At 65.2% G+C, this 17604-nt stretch overlaps 2 protein-coding genes across 4 annotated transcripts; both read right to left on the minus strand.

The window, feature by feature from the left end:
• Positions 1–1179: 1179 nt before the first annotated feature.
• ANPEP (alanyl aminopeptidase, membrane) lies at positions 1180–10648 on the minus strand. 2 transcript variants are annotated; one of them, XM_085589091.1, is made up of 21 exons: positions 10428–10648; positions 6859–7876; positions 6447–6592; positions 6234–6370; positions 6025–6151; positions 5762–5916; positions 5577–5690; positions 5318–5461; positions 5178–5243; positions 4971–5036; positions 4638–4810; positions 4478–4557; positions 4185–4318; positions 4041–4096; positions 3792–3939; positions 3594–3685; positions 3342–3449; positions 3086–3253; positions 2262–2402; positions 2072–2153; positions 1180–1567 (listed from the first exon to the last, which is right to left on the minus strand). In XM_085589091.1, exons 2-21 carry the CDS (start codon positions 7572–7574, stop codon positions 1409–1411), a joined length of 3012 nt encoding a protein of 1003 aa, XP_085445217.1. In that variant the 5' UTR covers positions 7575–7876; positions 10428–10648; the 3' UTR covers positions 1180–1408. The 2 variants fall into 2 exon arrangements, with proteins under 2 accessions (XP_085445217.1, XP_021397454.3); XM_021541779.3 differs by lacking the exon at positions 10428–10648 and having other exon boundaries at positions 6859–8032.
• A 546-nt stretch (positions 10649–11194) lies between these two features.
• AP3S2 (adaptor related protein complex 3 subunit sigma 2) lies at positions 11195–17557 on the minus strand. 2 transcript variants are annotated; one of them, XM_021541801.3, is made up of 6 exons: positions 17145–17557; positions 16825–16916; positions 16325–16436; positions 15270–15341; positions 12204–12311; positions 11195–11913 (listed from the first exon to the last, which is right to left on the minus strand). In XM_021541801.3, the coding sequence occupies exons 1-6, from the start codon at positions 17211–17213 to the stop codon at positions 11785–11787; spliced, it is 582 nt and encodes a 193-aa protein (XP_021397476.1). In that variant the 5' UTR covers positions 17214–17557; the 3' UTR covers positions 11195–11784. The 2 variants fall into 2 exon arrangements, with proteins under 2 accessions (XP_021397476.1, XP_085445225.1); XM_085589099.1 differs by having other exon boundaries at positions 16825–16943.
• Between the last annotated feature and the right edge of the window lie 47 nt (positions 17558–17604).

Here is a 17604-nt window from a genome sequence, read left to right on the forward strand (position 1 = left end):
GTCCGGAGATGGATGTAGGGTCAACCCCACACCCCTGCTGCAGGGATCCTCCTAGAGCTTCAGAGGAGCCCCAGGCACACCACCTGGAGCCTCCTCACAGACGTGGCACAGCCACGGGTAATAGGACACCTCCCTCCTGCTGCTTGGAACCTCCCGGGGCAGGACTGACGGACACGGGGCACCGCAGGATCCCTGCACCTGGGTCCCAGCTGCCCACACCTCACCAGGGACCCAAAGACTCTCCCTGGCCCAGCCCCTGCTCCTGCAGTCCCTGGGCTGGGGTGGAGCATGGTCCTCATGGGGTGGGAGGCAGGGGGTGCAAGGTGGGGTGTCCCACAGCCCCTCACCTCACACAGCCCTTCCCACACAGCTCAGCAGCCCCTGGGCCCCAGCCAGGCTCATCTTCCCAGCTCCGGCTGCAGCCTCTCTCCTGCCCAGCTGCACCCCAGCAGCCGTGGGCTTGGAGCTGCCTGCACCCCTGGACGCAGAGCCCACACAGGCTCAGTGGCGTGGCCGTGGGGCAGTGGGACAGTGGCGTGGCCGTGGGGCAGTGGCGTGGCCATGCTGCAGAGCTGCACAGGATGGCACAGACACCAGGATCCTCACTAAAGCCACCCCGCAGAGCTGCTCCCCTGTTCCTCACTGTGGGACCTGCTGGCTGCACCTCAGCAGGGGCAGGGCTGGGAGTGCCCCTCAGGCTGGCACGGCACACGCAGGGCCAACGCTGCCCGGGGCCAGCAGCACCGTGCCCGCTGCCAGCCCAGCCCCAGCCCGGCCATGTCCCAGGGCTGAGGCAGCAGAGGGACTCTCCACCTGGGCCATCCCCCGCCCCACTGACCCCGGCTCCCACCTGCTGAGGGTCCCGTCCCCGTGCCCAGGGCAGCTCCGTCCCTGTGGGGCGCAGGGTGCCCCTCGAGGGACGGTCCCTCCAGCTGTCCCAGCCTGCAGCCCCTGCCCGGAGCAGCGCAGGCAGAGGGTCCCGTGCCAGTGCCCCTGAGCAGGCCCAGCAGGAGAGCTCGCACGCAGCTGTCAGACAGAGGGGCCGGGGGCTGGCGTCAGCAGAGCCCCCAGAGCCACTTAGCACCAGGCTCCTAACAGCCGGGGGCTCACAGCCCCGGGCTGCCCCGGCTGCGGGCCCTGGCGCTTCCTACCCGGCATGTCACGGCCCCACAGCGCGGCCCCAGCACGCCCTGGAAACGGGGCAGGATTTTATTTACAGCGCAGAGCACAGCAGCCCGACCTCCCCAGCCAAGCCCCCGAGTTCCCAGTGCCCATCATGCAGGGTCAGCCCCTCGCTGGCAGTGCGGGGGCATGGAGTGAGTGGTCGGCCGTGGCCGCGGGTCCGGGCCTGAGGGAGTCGGGAGAGGCCGAGGGCCCGTCCTGGTGGCCAGGGAAGTGCAGGCTCCTGTTATCTGCTCTTGATCTCATTCTCAAACCAGTCCAGCACCGTGGCCTGGTTCTCCTTCACCCAGATGATGTTAGCGCGGGTCCGCTCCAGCGCCTGCTCCAGCGCCCGTGTCCCCGACCCAAACCCGATGTCCTGGTTGTCCTTCTTGAACTGCTCCAGCTGCCAGGCAGAGATGGGGCTGGAGCAGGTAGGGCACAGGCCCGGCAACCCCTGGCACATCCCAGCAGCTCCCAGCACCACTGGACCTCCCCAGGAACACCCCTGTGAGCACTCCAGCACCACCCCAGCATCTCCCAGCTGCTCCCTGGCCAGACACCAACAGCCCCCAGGAGCACCCCAATAGCCTCTGTGAGCCCCTAGCACCACTCCAGCAGCCCCCAACACCACCCAACATCATCCTGACAGGCCCAATAGCACCCTGAGAGCCACCAGCACCATCTCAGCAACTTCCAGGAGCACCCCAACAGCCTCCTGAAGCCCATGCAGCACCCTAACAGCCTCCAAGAGCACTCTGACAGCCCTTGGGCATCCCTGCCACCACCCCAGCAGCCCGTGACAAGGACAGGAGCTCTTGGACCCCTGGGCACACAAGGGGCAGGAAATCCCCTCTCAAGGGCTGCTGGCAAAGGGCAGCTCTGCCAAGGCTGGGGTCCCTGGCCTCACCTGTTGCAGCTCAAACTCTGAGGAGAAGCGCTGGGTCACCGATAAAATCAGCCGGGAGAAGGAGAAGGAGCCGCCCCCATACCTGGGAGAGCAGAAGTGTGCTGAGCCAGGGGGAGGGACAGGGGAAGGGACAGTGCCACCCTCAAGAGGCGCAGGCAGACAGGGTGCCCCCAGCCCCCGTGGCGCTCACTGGGTGAAGAGCATCCTCCAGTTGCCACGGATGAAGTCCCAGGCCAGGGACTGCCCCACAACGTTGCTGGCAATGCTGTTGATCGTAGAGGTGGCATCCTGCTTCCGGATCTTTGTGGGGTCGAGCGTGTACTGCAGGTACCTGGAGGGGCACGATGAGGTGGTGAGGGGCTGGCAGGGGCAGTGGACATGATGAGGGTGATGGGCTGGTGGGGACACACCACTGTGCCCTGTGAGAGATGGTCCGAAGTTCCCTGCTCCTGCCTCACGACCATCGCAAGGACCCTGCAGACCCTGACAGGGCTCTGGCCTGGCCGAGGTGGATATGGACACCTGCCAAGTGTCTGTTTGCAGGTGTGCTCACTGTGCTTCTACAGAACGCTGCATTCCAACAGGGTGTGACTAGCACAGGGCGTGGCTTGTCCTGCTAGCCAGCAGCTGATTCACAGACCACGGGGCTCCTCACAATGGCCCATCAATCTTGCCCACCTGGCCAGATGCCACTCCCTTTGGTTAAAGACTATATAAACTGTAACCTTTCGGGAAGACTTTGGTTAACCCCCACGGACAACGACGAATCCATGTGGCTGGACCATTGAGGACCTTATCTCGACAGTGGTAGCTACAATTCCCCTTCCCCTCTTCTCTCTCTATTCTTTATTTCCCTCTTCTGTCCCCTCGCATTTGCCGTTGGTACCACAATAAAGGTGCATTTGTTGTGATTAAACTGACGGTCCCCTGCTGTTTGCCTGTTTGCACTTTTGGGACCGGCTAAGGAACCATCACCACACCCCGCACGAGCGACCGAGACAACCCCACACGCACCGGTTGAGGATCCAGGGGTGGGGGCTGCAGGAGAGGGCTGTGCGGAGCTTGTCAGCCTCAGACACCACGTGGGCCTCCTTGAACTTCTCCCAGAGGAAGTCCCAGGCATCCTCCCCGCCCGTGGCCACCATGCTGCAGTAGATGGCTGAGCGCAGGTTCGGGGGGACCCTGTTGGGGTAGGAGCCGTCAGTGGCAGGAGCCCCTCGCCGCGCCCATCCTGACCACACACACGGCGCCGGGGCTTCCGAGGACTCACGGGTTGGTGGAGCCATTCCTCCACTGTTGCAAGTAGTTGGCGGCCAAATTCTGGCAATCAGTGACACCGTAGGAGCAGGCGGTGCTGATGGCATTGACCTCGTTGTACCTGGGGGAGAGGGGCTGTGAGGGCTGGGGTCCGGCACAGGGCACTCACTGCCCAGTGCCGGCTGGAGGCAGGGCTGTGCCCACTGCCCAGCGCAGCCACAGAGACCCCCGGGATGCAGCCCAGCCCCAGGGCCACGGTACTCACTGGGCCATCAGGCCGCTGGGGATATCCCTCCAGTTATTGGTGATGTTCTTGTAGTAGTTGAAGAGCGGGGTCACCTGCTTGTGCATGTATTTCTGGGGGCAAGAGGGAGTCAGTGCCAGTGTCACTGGCAGCAGCCCCCACACCACCATGGGGGCAATCCTGGCCCGACGGCCAGCACGGCGAGGTGGCTCCACTCACCGACATGGCCCCGAAGACCTCGCTGCGGTCAAACATCTGCTGGAAGTACTGGAGGCTGTTGAGCGCTGCCTGCCAGGGCATGTATTCCGTCTCCTGGCTCAGGAACCGTGTCGTGTTCAGAGCCAAGGTCACGTTGACGTACTTGGCCCTGCCAGGGATGAGGGTAGCGTCACCTCCTCAGCCCCACTGGGCACCCACCCCATCCAGCCCCTCACCCCGGTGGCATCCAGACCACCAGGCAGGGCTCACCTGGCCAGGTTAAAGGCGTCGTCAATGATCTGGGCACGGTTGATCACAGGGAAGACCTGAGAGAGCAAAGTCAGAGTCTCAGGGCAGGCTGAGCTGGGTGGTGTGAATGGGGTCCCACACCGCAGCCCTGGGTGCCCCGGGTACCATGTGGTTAGCATCAAGCTGCTTGAGGAGCTGGTCCCAGTTCTCCTGGTTGTAATTGACACGGAAGTACCCGGTGACATTGAGGTTCAGCAGGAGCCAGTTGGGGCTGTTGACCATGAAGCTGGTGGCGGTGTCTGGGAAGGGGACAGGAGGCTCTGCCAGAGCTGCACCCCCACCCACCAGGGAGGGCCAGGCTCAGCCCCCACAACCTCTGCCTCCCTGGGAACCCCGACCAGTGCCACGGCAGTGGAGATAGCAGCAAGACCCCCACTCACGGCCAGGACACACCATACCTGTGACTTTGGTCAGCCAGTAGATGTCGTTCCCGGAGCCAGTGCCTGTCATCCAGGTGATGGGGATGATCCAGGTGTAGCTGCGCCGTGGACAGACAGGTGGTGGGACTGGCCCTCATCCCCTGACCCCTCAGTTCCCAGCCAGCCCCGCCACACTCACTTGAAGTCAGAGGGTCTGTCCACAGAAGATGTGGGATCCAGCAGAAAATGGGTCTGGCTGACGGTGCCGCTGCGGGTGTCAACAGTGACCACAGGGAAGCCCATCTGCAGCGTCCAGCGGTCCATGATGTTGCTGATAGTGTCAGGCAGTTGGACGTTGTTGTTCTTCACCGCCTGCGGGATGGCAGCGCCGCTGGTCACCAGGGCCAGGGGCACGGCCAGCGTGGGGCTCGGCCAGTGCTGCAACCCTCCCCGGCACGTGGGACCCTGTCCCACCAGGCAGCCCCCCAGAGCCCGGGCCGGGGATGCTGCAGGAGCACCAGCCCGCTCCTACCTCTTGCAGATGGACCCAGAGGTCAGTGTAGATGGTGTTGCTGTAGGAGAAGGTGTGGAGGTAGGACTGTGGGAGAGCATCAGGAGAGACGGGTGAGCAAGGACAAGTCTGGGGTGTGGGACCCCCCTAGAGCAGCCAGGAAGGCCTCCACCATGGGATCCCACCCCGCACTGGGCTCGCCGCCCCCCAGTACCAGCAGCACCTCACCTGCAGCCCCTTCTTGAAGACCTCCTCGCTAAGGAAGCTTGAGAGCATGCGCAGCACTGATGCTCCCTGCAGGGACAGCAGGTGAGAGAAGCCAGGGACGGCCCAGAGTCCATCCCCACCCCAGGGACCCCCGTGCACACCTTGCTGTAGGAGATGCTGTCGAAGACTTCGCTGATCTGGGCCGGGGTGTTGATCTCCTCCTCGCGGAAGGAGAGCGGGTGGGAGCTGGCCAGGGCGTCCGTCGCCATCACGGCATGCAGCTCGTTCAGCACCATCAGGTCTTTCTGCAGAGGGGGCACCGGCACCCGCCTCAGCGCCGCGCGTAGCGCCTGGCACCGGGGCAGCCCCGGGGTGCCTGCCGCCCCGCCTGCCCCCGCGCCCATCGTCCCGGGCACTCACAATGTTCCAGGAGGGCTCAGCAGAGTTGGCACCCAGGTACTCCACGTACGAGGCGAAGCCCTCGTTCAGCCACAGGTCGTTCCACCACCGCAGCGTCACTAAATTCCCAAACCACTGCAGAGGGCACAGCACTCCCTCAGCCGCCAGCCGTCAGCCAGGGGAGCGGGCGGGGGCGCAGCAGGTACCTGGTGTGCCAGCTCGTGGGCGATGACGGTCACCACCCGCTCCTTGTTGCCAATGGAGGAGTACACAGCATCGAAGAGCAGCGAGTTCTCCCGGTAGGTCACCAGCCCCCAGTTCTCCATCGCGCCCGCATTGAAATCGGGGAGGCCGACCTGGTCTGGGGGCGGAGGGGTCCTATCAGTGCCCCGCTGGCAGCACGCTGGACCATCTTCCCCCCTGCGGTGGGCACCTCAGCCCAGTGCCCCAGGTGCCCCACAGCACCCACCAGACTTGGGGAGAGGGTAGGACGTCTTGTAATGATCCTCAAAGAAGTTGAGGATGGGACCAGTGACATTGAGCGCGTAGTCGCCCTGGCCCTCACTGATGGCTTTGGGGCGGCCCCAAATGCGGATCTGGAGAGGAGGATGCAGGACTCATCAGTGGCCCAGGCTCAGCCACCCAGGTGGGCAGGGGGTGCACCCCACCTCATCCTACCAGTGTGTTGTTTGATATTCTCTCCACGTGGCTGAACCGGCTGACAATGAAGGCCAGCAGGTACGTGGACATCCGGGGAGTGGTGTCAAACTCAGTGACGTTCCAGGTCACTCCATCAATCACCTGCTCCCTGGTGTCTGTGGAGATCAGAGAATCACCCCACAGCTCTGCCAGGTCCCCAGCCCCCCAGCAGGGCTCCCCTGCCCCACTCACTTTTGGCAGGCATGTTGGAAATGGCCTCATAGCCAGACGGGTAGATCAGCGTCACTGTGAAGTTGGCTTTCATGGCCGGCTCGTCGAAGCAGGGGAAAGCTTTGCGTGCGTCAGCCGCCTGCATCTGCGTGGTGGCCACCACCTGCCTGTGAGCCAGCCCCATCAGTCCTGGGGGTCCCTGTGGAGGCCGCACCCCCCAGTGCCCTTTCTCCCACCCCCACTGGGGCAGCATGAGGATGCAAGGGCGGCACAGAGGCTCCACACACCCATCCCACAGTCCTGGTGGGAGAGGAGCCCCAAAGCCAGCTCATGCCCTCCACTGCCCCGTGCCAGCCCCGTGCCCCCATTCCCCTTCCCAGCACCACACTGGGCCAGCGCTGTGGCTTCCACCCCACCCCTGCCCTCCACCTACTTGCTGCCTGACTCGTCCGTGTACTCGCTGCGGTAGAAGCCAGCCAGGTCATCGGCCAGCTCCCCGGTGAAGCTGCTGGACAGCCGGTACCGCTGGCCCTGCTGCAGGGGAGCGCCCAGCTGCACCACCAGGTACTCGGTGGGAGTCTCCAGCCAGGTGCGGGAGATGGCAGGGGCATTGCCACCACCCTCTGCCTGCAAGGTGGCGTGGAAGGAGCCCTGCATGGTGTAGTTCAGCTTCTTGCTGTGGATGAGGATGAGGTCGGTGGCCTTCTCACACATGAAGACCACACTGCTGTTGCCCTTGAAGATGTACATGTTGTTGGCATCTGGCTTCAGGAAGGGCTGCAGGGACACCTCGTAGAACTCCGGCTTCAGCGTGGCTGGCAACCTCCACTGGTTCCAGGGATTGTTGGGTGCAGGGGTGGTGGTGCTGGTGCCCGGGCTGGCCGTGGTGTTGGTGCCCGGGCTGGCCGTGGTGCTGGTGCCCAGGCTGGCCGTGGTGCCAGTGCCCGGGCTGGCCGTGGTGCTGGTGCCCAGGCTGGCCGTGGTGCCAGTGCCCGGGCTGGCCGTGGTGCTGGTGCCCACATCTGATACCCCCTTATTCTTTTCCTGGGCGTACACCACCGAGAGTGCAATGATGGTGGCCACAGCCCCCAGGCCCAGCACAATGGCCACGATGCCCACGGTCTTGCTGATGAAGAAGCCGCCTGCCATGGCGGGCAGCAGGAGCGGCACTGGCGGGGACGGCGCTGGTGCAAGCACGGCTTTTAGCCTCTCGCTCCCACGAGGTTTATTAGTCCAAGTTAATGGGTGAAGGATTAAATGGCCATGGGGTTCAGGGCGGCGACAGACCCTGGGATGAGCTTTCCTCCCGCCCGCCTCCCAGCCTGGCAGGAGCACCAAGGCCCGGCGCCGCTGCTGCAGGGGCAGAGCTGGCGGTGCGGGGTGGCACCATCGGGGAGCGTGCACGGGCTGCGGGCCTGGACCCCGGCGTCCTTCCCAGCGCTGGCCTGGCCCTGCAGGAGGGACAGAGCAGGTGGTCGCAGCCAGCAGCCACATCCACGCCATGCTGCGGGGCCTGGCGTGTGTCCCCAGCAGCCGAGCCCAGATGCAGACTCAGCGTCACCCCATCCACCCTCGAGTGACAGTGTCTGAGCCACTCTCAGAGGGTCCGGGCTGCCCCTGCGTGCGGGGGGCACAGCCCACAGGCTGCCCCACCCAGGCAAAGCGGAGCAGCATAGTGCAGCACAGGGGTCTAGGAACGGCACGGGAATGTGGGGGAGGACACTTGGGAGGAGCTCCCTCTGCTCACAGCCCTCTCAAAGTCCAGGGTCACGATTCTGGAGGCAGTGGGGTCAAACTCCGTCCTTGTGAGCCCAGCCCCAGCGGGCACAGGTGAGGTCCCCACCCAGGGTGGGGTGGGGGTGGGTAACACATCCTGTCACACACTGGGAAGAAATAGGAAGTCCCGTTCTCAGGATCTAATCGATCTCTCCATTGGGAGATATGGGAAGGTGCTGCCAGAAGCCACAGCTGGGGCAAAGGGCAAACCAGGATGAGTGAGTGGTGTCCTCAGGCAGCCCTTGCCCTGTCCCAGGCAGCACCCAGATGCACCTGCACAAATCCCTCTGGATGCTGCTGGTGTCCCTGGCACTCCCTGTCAGGCACAGCAATGCTCCAGGCCCAGAGGTCACTGCTGGCTCTCTCAGAACCATCCCCACGCTGGCCCTGGCCAAAGGCTTTGGGGACAGTCCCCCACGGGACCAAGGCCACGGGTGACTGGGAAGGTGCCCGGCACTCTGCACACCCCCTGTCCCGTGCCAGTGGGCCTGCTGGCCCTCCTCATAGCCCCGGGGGCACAGCACGCAGGGGGGGCTGGATGGAGGGGCTGGATGGAGGGGCTGGATGGGGTTAACGGGGAGCAGCAGACACAGCACCCAGCCTGCAGGACTGTCCCACCCCACACGACCCCTCCCTGGAGCCGGCCAGCAGCACACACATCTCCCACAGGGTTTGGTGTCGCCCCCGTGGGCACGGGGGCCCTTGGGGCTCTGGCCTCACGCACCCCACAGCCTGACACCCCCCAGCGCCCTCCACGCCGTCATGAACCCCCACAGACCCCCCAAACCCCGCACTGCATACGGGCCCCATAGCCCCCATGTATGTGAGCCGCACGGCTCGCCGCACACCCCGCAGCCCCCGCAGCCCCTTCCCCGCTCGGTCCAGCCCAAGGCTGGCCCTGCTTGGGCCGTGCAGCGCCCGCGGCAGCCGAGCTCCCCCTCACCTTCCTGCGCTCCGCGGGGCCAGCGGGGTCCGCCCGCGCTGCTGCCCCTTCCTGCGCCCCGCGGGCGGCCCTGCCCGGCTCCGGCCCGGCTGCTGCCCGGCTCCGGCCCGGCTGCTGCCCGGCTGCTGTCCGGCTCCTTCCCGTGCCCCTGCCCGGCTCCTGCCCGGCTGCTGCCCGGCTCCGGCCCGGCTCCTTCCCGTGCCCCTGCCCGGCTGCTGCCCGGCTCCTGCCCGGCTGCTGCCCGGCTGCTGCCCGGCTCCTTCCCGTGCCCCTGCCCGGCTGCTGCCCGGCTCCGGCCCGGCTGCTGCCCGGCTCCGGCCCGGCTCCGGCCCGGCTGCTGCCCGGCTGCTGCCCGGCTCCTTCCCGTGCCCCTGCCCGGCTCCTGCCCGGCTCCTTCCCGTGCCCCTGCCCGGCTGCTGCCCGGCTGCTGCCCGGCTCCTGCCCGGCTCCTGCCTGGCTCCGGCCCGGCTGCTGCCCGGCTCCTGCCCGGCTCCTTCCCGTGCCCCTGCCCGGCTGCTGCCCGGCTCCTGCCCGGCTGCTGCCCGGCTGCTGCCCGGCTCCTGCCTGGCTCCGGCCCGGCTGCTGCCCGGCTGCTGCCTGGCTCCTGCCCGGCAGAGGGGCTCCCGGCAGAGGGGCTCCCGGCAGGGGGGATCCTGGCAGAGAGGATCCCGGCAGAGGGGCTCCCGGCAGAGAGGATCCCGGCAGAGGGGCTCCCGGCAGAGAGGATCCCGGCAGAGGGGATCCCGGCAGAGGGGATCCCGGCAGAGGGGATCCCGGCAGAGAGGATCCCGGCAGAGGGGATCCCGGCAGAGGGGCTCCCGGCAGAGGGGATCCCGGCAGAGGGGATCCCGGCAGAGGGGATCCCGGCAGAGGGGCTCCCGGCAGAGAGGATCCCGGCAGAGAGGATCCCGGCAGAGGGGATCCCGGCAGAGGGGCTCCCGGCAGAGGGGATCCCGGCAGAGGGGATCCCGGCAGAGGGGATCCCGGCAGGGGGGATCCTGGCAGAGGGGATCCCGGCAGAGGGGATCCTGGCAGAGGGGATCCCGGCCCCAGCCTCGCACGCCCCGCAGAGCGGCCGGGCCGGGGCGGCGGGGCCGGAGCCGGTAGCGGAGCCGCCACGGGCGGTGCACGGGGAGCACGAGTGGCCGGACACGGCCCCAGCGGCACGGGGCCTCGCCGCCCCCCTCACCGTGAGGTGAGCTGGAGCGGTCCCCTCCGACCGCCCCAGTCCTGCCAGACTCCGCGTCCCAGCCCCGGGACACAGCCCAGGCACGATGGCTCACCTGCACCCTTCGCCGGCACCTACAAGAGGAGGAGGAGGAGGAGGAGGAGGAGGAGGAGGAACAGGAGGAAGCGGAGGGAGAGGAGAGCCAGCGGAGAAGAGGACACAGCAGGTTGCCCAGCTCCTTGACCTCCAGGAGGGCTGATGTGGCTAGTGGCCAGCTGCGGAAGGGTTAAGCTGCAGGGAGGGGAAATTCCTTCTAGGCAGAGTCACGGTTTCCCTGCCAGGGGAAGTGGAGGCAGAACCTGGAGCACAGCTGGGGAGCAGAGGAAGGGCCTCTGGCCAGGCCCAGGGGCTGGTGGCCAGATGGAGCTTTGGTGGAGCCAGGGGCGTGGGGTACATGGCTGACAGAGCCCATCAGGGTCACTGTGATCCCCCAGGACAAGCCCTGCTCCTCCCCAACCTCAGAGGACCCCAGCCCCACAGCTCCCACACACCCACAGAGCGGTCAGAGCTCACAGAGCTGCTGCCCTGCAGCAGGGAGAGGGCAGGAACTGGCAAAGGGTGAACTGCCACTAAAGGCCCAAAGCTGGGGACATTGTCACAGCCATCGTGGCCATCACCATCCCCATGCCTGCTCTGAGAGCAGCAGGTGCAGCCAGGGACGCTGCCCTAAGGCCCCTGCCCTCCCCTGGGGCTCTGGGGCCCCCTTTCCCACCCCCTGGGCCTCCACCAGCCAAAAGCCCCCCAGGGCTGCAGCTGCCCCAGGAGAGCTGCACAGAGCCCCCGGCCCCCTCCCCTTCCAGCAGCACCCACAGCAGACACAGACACGGGTTCAAGGGCAGTTTATTGGGACATAGGGACCCACTCCAGCAGCCCCAGCCTGCCCCAGCCTGGCCTGGCCCTGCAAGCCCCCAGGTCACTCAGCTCCTGTCCCTCTTGCTGCCATTCCTGCCCCAGCATGTCCCACTCACTGTCCCCTGGGCACACAGCAGCTCCCATGAGGGATCCCCACTCAGCCGGGGCCCATCACAGAGAGCAGGACCAGGGCAGGGCACAGCCACGGCTGGGAGGGTGGAGCAGACAACCTGCAGCTCCTGACAGTGCCACTACAGGCACACTCTCACCTCTGGGAATCCCAAGAACCCCGGGAGAGGCAGGAGCCAGCCCTTCCCCACAGCAAGGAGAGGCTGTGTGTCCCCAGGGAGCGAGGGGAAGGAAGAGCACCCTCCTTGTTGGGGGACCAGAGAGCAGAGCTGAGCCCAGGTCCAGAGGGAGGGACTCCCCAGCTCGTTCTCTGAGCCCTGTCACCGCTCCCTACCCTCGGCCACCATCGGCCCCTGTGTGGCACATGCAGAGCCCCGGGAGGAGCCCGGGACCCCCGCTCTGCTTGGCGGGCAGCCCCCAGCACGGGCTGCTCACATGAACTGCGACAGGTTGGGCACTTTGATGTTGATGTCCCCGATGTTGATGTTGCGGGGGATCTCGGGCAGGTTGATGTTCTTCACAGCCGACACAGCGCGGGAAGGAGCAGCTGAGAGGCCTCCCTGGGGACAGAGGGACCATGACCATGGGCCACAGCCCCTCCGCAGCTGCATCTTTGATAAACCTGGGCTCAGGAACCTTGACAAAAGAACCCCTTCCACAGGCAGCTCCCTGCGCTCTTGACCAGCACCACTGGGCAGGGATGTCCCCGGCCCCATCCCGAGGGCTCAGGCAAGCAGACCTGGGAATACCCTGGATACCCCCCACGCCCACCTCAGTCCCCGTGGGCCACCCCCTCGCAGCCCAGGGTCTGCCAGCTCCCGCGGGGCAGAGCCGCAGCGTCGCTGCTCACCTCTGCCTTCTCCAGCTTGCCCTGGGCCTCCACCTGCGCCACAATCTCGTTCATGTTGGTCTCCAGCACCATCCCGCCGATCACCATCTCCTGCAGGATGTGGTGGACCTGCCAGGGAGGGACGGAGGGAACAGAAGGCTGAGGGCTCGGTCCTGGCCCGCAGCAGCTGCAGCGCCAGCATGGGGGCGTGTCAGGGGCCAGCATCTGCCCAGAGGACACAAATCTACCCCTGTCCCCTTCTGAGCTGCCTGGAGAGCAAAAGGGCGGCCAGGGTCCTTGCAATGGGGAGCCCCAGAGCTCCACTTACCACCTGCACCCCTCTGGAGATGACACCCACCACCCACAGACACACGGCAGCCCTGCAGCAGCTAGGTGCAGCTGGCTCCACTGGCACAGCCCGTGCCACCCCGACACATGCTGCTCCCTCCCTAGGCCAGCAGCCAGGTCACAGCAGCAATGGTCCTAGGGATGGACTAGGGATGAGCCCAGCAGGCAGCAGGGTCCTCCCTGGGCAGGACACTTCTCCCCAGAAGCTCCTTCTCCTCAGAAAGCCAGGCCAGAGCCTGGCCTCTCCGCTTAGGAAGGTCAGGACTGTGGCATAGGCACAGAGAAAACACAGAACTGCCAAGGGAGTCTGCTCCTCCCCTGGGATCCCTCGAGTCCAAGGAAGAACAGCCAGGCAGGGCCAGTGCAACCACACAGACAGAGCAGGGAAAGGAACAGTGCAACCCCAGAAATTGCAACCAGCCTCGAGGCAGCAGCCAGGCTGTGCTAGTGGCTACAACCCCCTTCAGCTCCTGCACCTGGCTCAGCTCAGCATTGCCTGCACAGTCAGCAGCTCCCAACGAGCTCCCAGCACAGATAACGGATTTATGGGTCCCAGTTACTTCCGTGAAAGAGGCTACACAGGAGCACGGCTGGCTTATGAGATTGTTTTATGGTTTCACAGAGCCAGGCTGTACCTGTAAACACCTTGTGACTAACACCACCAGGACAATCCTGGGGAGAAAAGAGCACGCGAGAATGTGCTCTGAGGGGCAATCCCAGCTCTGGGAGGTGACCCCACCCAGGGCTCCCCGAAGCTCCTGCCCCACTCCCACAGTGCCTGCAGCAGCAGTGTGTGGGATCAGCACAGCACAGGGTGAGCCCCAGGCAGCCCTGGAACCCCCATCCCACAGCCCAGTCCCAGCACATGCTGATGCAGCTGCAGCAAGTGCCTCCCACAGCCTAGAAGGATATGGGAGCATCAGGAAACGTTCCTCCAGGACCTGGCTTCGGCCCAAGCTGGCTCCAAACCAACGGGGCAGAAATCCTGAGTTTTGTTTTCCAAGCACAGCACATCCTGAGGACTCTGTGTCTCCTCTGGGACTCCGCAGCTGTGAGTGCAGCTCACGCTCCCCTCCAAGGTGGAGAGCATGGCCGAGGTCTGGGCAGAGTCCACCCGAGCCCGCCTGGGACAGGGGATCCCTGCAGCTCACTGGGGCTCCCAGTGCCAACAGCTATGAGCACTGGTGTCACTGGGGCCTGACCAGTGTCCCCCTCCATCAGCCCATGGCAGGAGCAGGAGCCCGGGCCCACCACAGCTCCGGTCCCAGGGCCCTGTGCTGCAGGCAGTGCAAGGTGGAACTTAAGGCAAAAAGAAAAATTACAGAATGCAGCCAAAGTTGCACCTGAACGCCTGGCATCCCCTGCCCAGGGAGGCACTCACAGCCCTGTCCCCAGAGACACTTGGGGCCCTGCCTGGGCATGCCAGGGGCCAGCAGGACACAGCAGCACATTCCCAGCACCCCAAACACCATCCTCTGCAACCCAGCTCCGGGAAGCACGGGACCATGAGCACGTCTGAGAAATAAACACCTGCCTAATATAGAAAGAGACCCAAGAACCAACTGATAATGGCCAAGAATCGAAGCTGGGAAGCAGCAGGAGCACCAGATGGGAAGGGCTGGGAGAGCCGGGGTGACTGAGCTGGGGTCTCCACTACCAGAAACCCCGACCCCCATCTCCTGAGAATGTTCTTCTGTCAGGAGGGGCCAGAAGAAGGGTGACCCACTGCTGCTGGCAAAGGTGTGATGTGCCCTGCCCAAGGGCTGGGGCTGGCCATGGGGCTCAGTGTTTTACATGCAAAGCCCATGCAAAGCTGAGAGTAAGGCTGAGTGAAAAACTGCTGAGTCCTGCCCATCCCACAGAGTCAGTGCCCATGAGCATATCCTCCCCCAGCTGTGGGCAGAGGTGACCTGGGCAGCTGCCAACACTTCTCCCACAGCTGCTTGACTCTCCTTCCTCCTTTGATAAACACTTTTGCTGACAAGAAAATCTCGCTGTGGCATTTTGGAAAGTTTGCAATAGGGCAAACAGTGAAACCAAACCCAACCTCAGCAGCTGTTAATGCAGACAGCGCCCCAGACCTGCTCACTCCCCTTCCCTGCCAGTTCCCCAGCTGGAATCATCAACGGAAAGGGAGCATTTTGCACCATTTTTTTTTTCCCCCAGTGCTCTTTTTTGTTCTATGTTTTGTCTCCAGCAAAGCAAGAAAATCTTGACCAACAGCAACACAAGCCCAGCGCCCTCAGCCAAGCCTCTCCCTCCTCCAAATCTATTCCTGGCTATCTACTCCCAGCTATCTTCAGCCTTGAGATCCAGAACATGATCAAAGAGGACGGTTTCCGCCCAGGATCTCCATCCAGCTCAAGAGGAAGCATTACAGGCTGTGGCTCAAACCAAAGTTTACCCAGCACTTTGAATTCCAAACACTCCCATTGTTCCTTCCCATTTTTTCCCAGCAGCTGTAGTAAAATGTTAACTCCTGAGCTGTCACAGCTGGAGCAGAGGCAGAGCGCCCCAGCGCCAGGCCAGAGTCTGCCCAGCTCCAGCAGGGCTGCCTGTGCAGCACAGGGGCAGCCCCAGGGCTCGGAGCAGCCCAGCACGCGGGTCTCTCCTTGGCAGGTCACGACGTCAGGGGCTTCCAAAGGACACGGGCTGAAACTTCCCACACAGGATCCCCGTCCCTCCCAGTGACCCCTGCCATCCCCACACCCTCCTGGCCAGCCCCAGCCCAGCACCCACCTTGTCCATGTGGAAGATGAGGTCCAGCTCACAGACATTCTCAAAGCACTTGTCCAGCGTCTCCACGAACACCTGGGCAGCAGACAGACACCACACCAGGCAAGATGGTCACGCCAACCCCATGGAACACTCCAGGCATGGGGCAGAGTGACTAGAAAGCTAAAAAAGGACCTAGGGATGCTGGTGACTGTGGCTGAACATCAGCCCAGGTGCGTCCAGGTGAGCAAGAGGCCAATGGCACTTGGCTTGTGTCAGCCCCAGTGTGGGCACAGGCCCAGGGCAGTGCCTGTCCCCTGGGCTGGCACTGCTGGGACACCTCCAGTGCTGGGACAGCTCTGGGCCTATCCCAAAAAGAGAAACCTGGAGGGGCTGGAGCGTGTCCAGAGAAGGGATCAGACCTGGGAAGGGGCCGGAGCCACAGGAGAGGCTGAGGGAGGTAGGAAGGGGCTCATCCTGGAGAAAAGGAGACTCAGGGGGCACCTTCTTCCCGTATCCTGGTGTTTAAAGGGTGGCTACGAAGCTGGAAACTCCTTTAACACTAGGAGTCATATGGAAAGACACAGAGCGATGGGTACAAGTTCCTCTTAAGGCTCAAGAGGAAAATTTTTTTCCAAAGACACAGCCGTTGAATAATCTCCATGAGGAAGTGAGGGATTCCCCAGCACTGGGTATTTTTCACAGGGCAGGGTGTTGGGAATTGTCTAGGCCATGTTTTGCCAAGAAAGGCTGGATGAGACAATCCCTGAGGTCCCTTCCAACCTGGGATTGCAGAATCCTAGAATTAATGGTTGGACTTGGTGCTCCCAAGGGTCTTTTCCACCCGAAATGATTCCATGCTTTGATTTTTAGAAGACATTCCTTCAGATTGCCTTCCCTGCTGCTCCCAGGTGAAGAAGCCACGTGGAAGCTCAGGGAGAACATGCAGCCCCCATCCCCAGCACGGCCCCGAGGGCTCCTCAGGCCTTTCAGAAGGGCTGGCACAGGGCTGGCAGGGCCACGAAACGCCCCCAATGGTGCCAGGGCTGGCAGGGAAGCCGGGCCCTGCCGGGACGCACCTGGATGAGGTCCAGGATGCCCAGCTCGCTCTCCGAGGAGTCCACGCAGAACACGAAGTACAGCGTGGCGTAGTGGCGGTAGATCAGCTTGTAGTCCGAGCCGCCGAACAAGCTGTGGGGACACGGGCACAGCTGCAGGCTCGGGCACGCCAGGTCCCGCGCGGGGCCGGGGCACCGCCGGTACCTGCCAGTACCTGCCCGGGGGCACCGCCGGTACCTGCCCGGGGGCACCGCCGGTACCTGCCGGTACCTGCCCGGGGGCACCGCCGGTACCTGCCAGTACCTGCCCGGGGGCACCGCCGGTACCTGCCCGGGGGCACCGCCGGTACCTGCCGGTGCACGGGGCCGGGGCACCGCCGGTACCTGCCCGGGGGCACCGCCGGTACCTGCCCGGGGGCACCGCCGGTACTTGCCGGTGCACGGGGCCGGGGCACCGCCGGTACCTGCCCGGGGGCACCGCCGGTACCTGCCGGTGCACGGGGCCGGGGCACCGCTGGTACCTGCCGCACTCCAGGAAGTTGCAGATGTGGTCATCGCGCTTCAGCACCAGGTGGAAGGTGTCGCGGATGATCTGCTGCTGCACCTCTTCTGCCTGCCGGGAGGACGCGGTGGCTGGGCACTGCCGGTGCCACCCGCGGGTGACCCGGGCACCCTGAAGGACGCGACAGGGCAGCGGCACGACCGCCCCGCTCCCGGGACGCCCCCCGCCCATCGAGCCCCACGGCCCCTCCGCCCCGCACCGCTCCCGCTCCCGCACCGGGCTCGGGCTCCGCCGCAGCCCCAGCGGCGGCCCCGGCCCCGCCCGGCCCCGGTGGCGCACCAGGTGCTGGTAGAAGCGGACGAGCCGCGGCTTCCCGTGGTTGTTGAAGACGAGGATAGCGTTGATCATCCCGGCGGCAGCACCGCGGCCGTAGTGCAGGAAGCCCCTCGGCCGCCCCGGAAGCGCACCGGGCTGCGCCGGGCTGAGCCCGGGGTGACCCTGCGGAGCGCCGGGCCGCGCCAGCGATCAAAGCCACTCCGAGGCGGGGGCTCCGCGGCCTGCCGCCGGGAAGGGCTCGGCCGCTCCTCGCAGCCCGGCGGGGCAGACGGGCAGGCCTGGAGGGTGCGGCGGCCGCTGCCCGCGCGGGGACGGCTGGGACCACTGGGACCACCGGGACCGCCGGGAACACCGGAACCGCCGGAAACACCGGGACCACCGGAACACCGGGACCGCCGCTTCCCGCGCGCGCCGCCAGGGGGCGCGCCAGCCCCGCCGGGACCGGCGCCTCGCGCAGGGGGCG

The sequence above is a fragment of the Lonchura striata genome, chromosome 10, assembly GCF_050655825.1.
Source record: "Lonchura striata isolate lonStrDom1 chromosome 10, ASM5065582v1, whole genome shotgun sequence".
Taxonomy (NCBI): domain Eukaryota; kingdom Metazoa; phylum Chordata; class Aves; order Passeriformes; family Estrildidae; genus Lonchura; species Lonchura striata.

Excerpts from the sequence above, each read along its gene's own strand:
- ANPEP (XM_021541779.3), bottom strand. The coding sequence starts at position 7,928 with ATGGCGTGGATGTGGCTGCTGGCTGCGACCACCTGCTCTGTCCCTCCT. Across the intron at positions 5,244-5,317 it reads ACAGCATCTCCTACAGCAAG|GGAGCATCAGTGCTGCGCAT; the intron begins GTGTGCACGGGG and ends CTGTCCCTGCAG. Across the intron at positions 4,811-4,970 it reads TCTGGGTCCATCTGCAAGAG|GCGGTGAAGAACAACAACGT; the intron begins GTAGGAGCGGGC and ends GCCATCCCGCAG.
- AP3S2 (XM_085589099.1), bottom strand. The coding sequence starts at position 17,213 with ATGATCAACGCTATCCTCGTCTTCAACAACCACGGGAAGCCGCGGCTC. Across the intron at positions 12,312-15,269 it reads TCATCTTCCACATGGACAAG|GTCCACCACATCCTGCAGGA; the intron begins GTGGGTGCTGGG and ends CCTCCCTGGCAG. Across the intron at positions 11,914-12,203 it reads GCAAGCTGGAGAAGGCAGAG|GGAGGCCTCTCAGCTGCTCC; the intron begins GTGAGCAGCGAC and ends CTCTGTCCCCAG.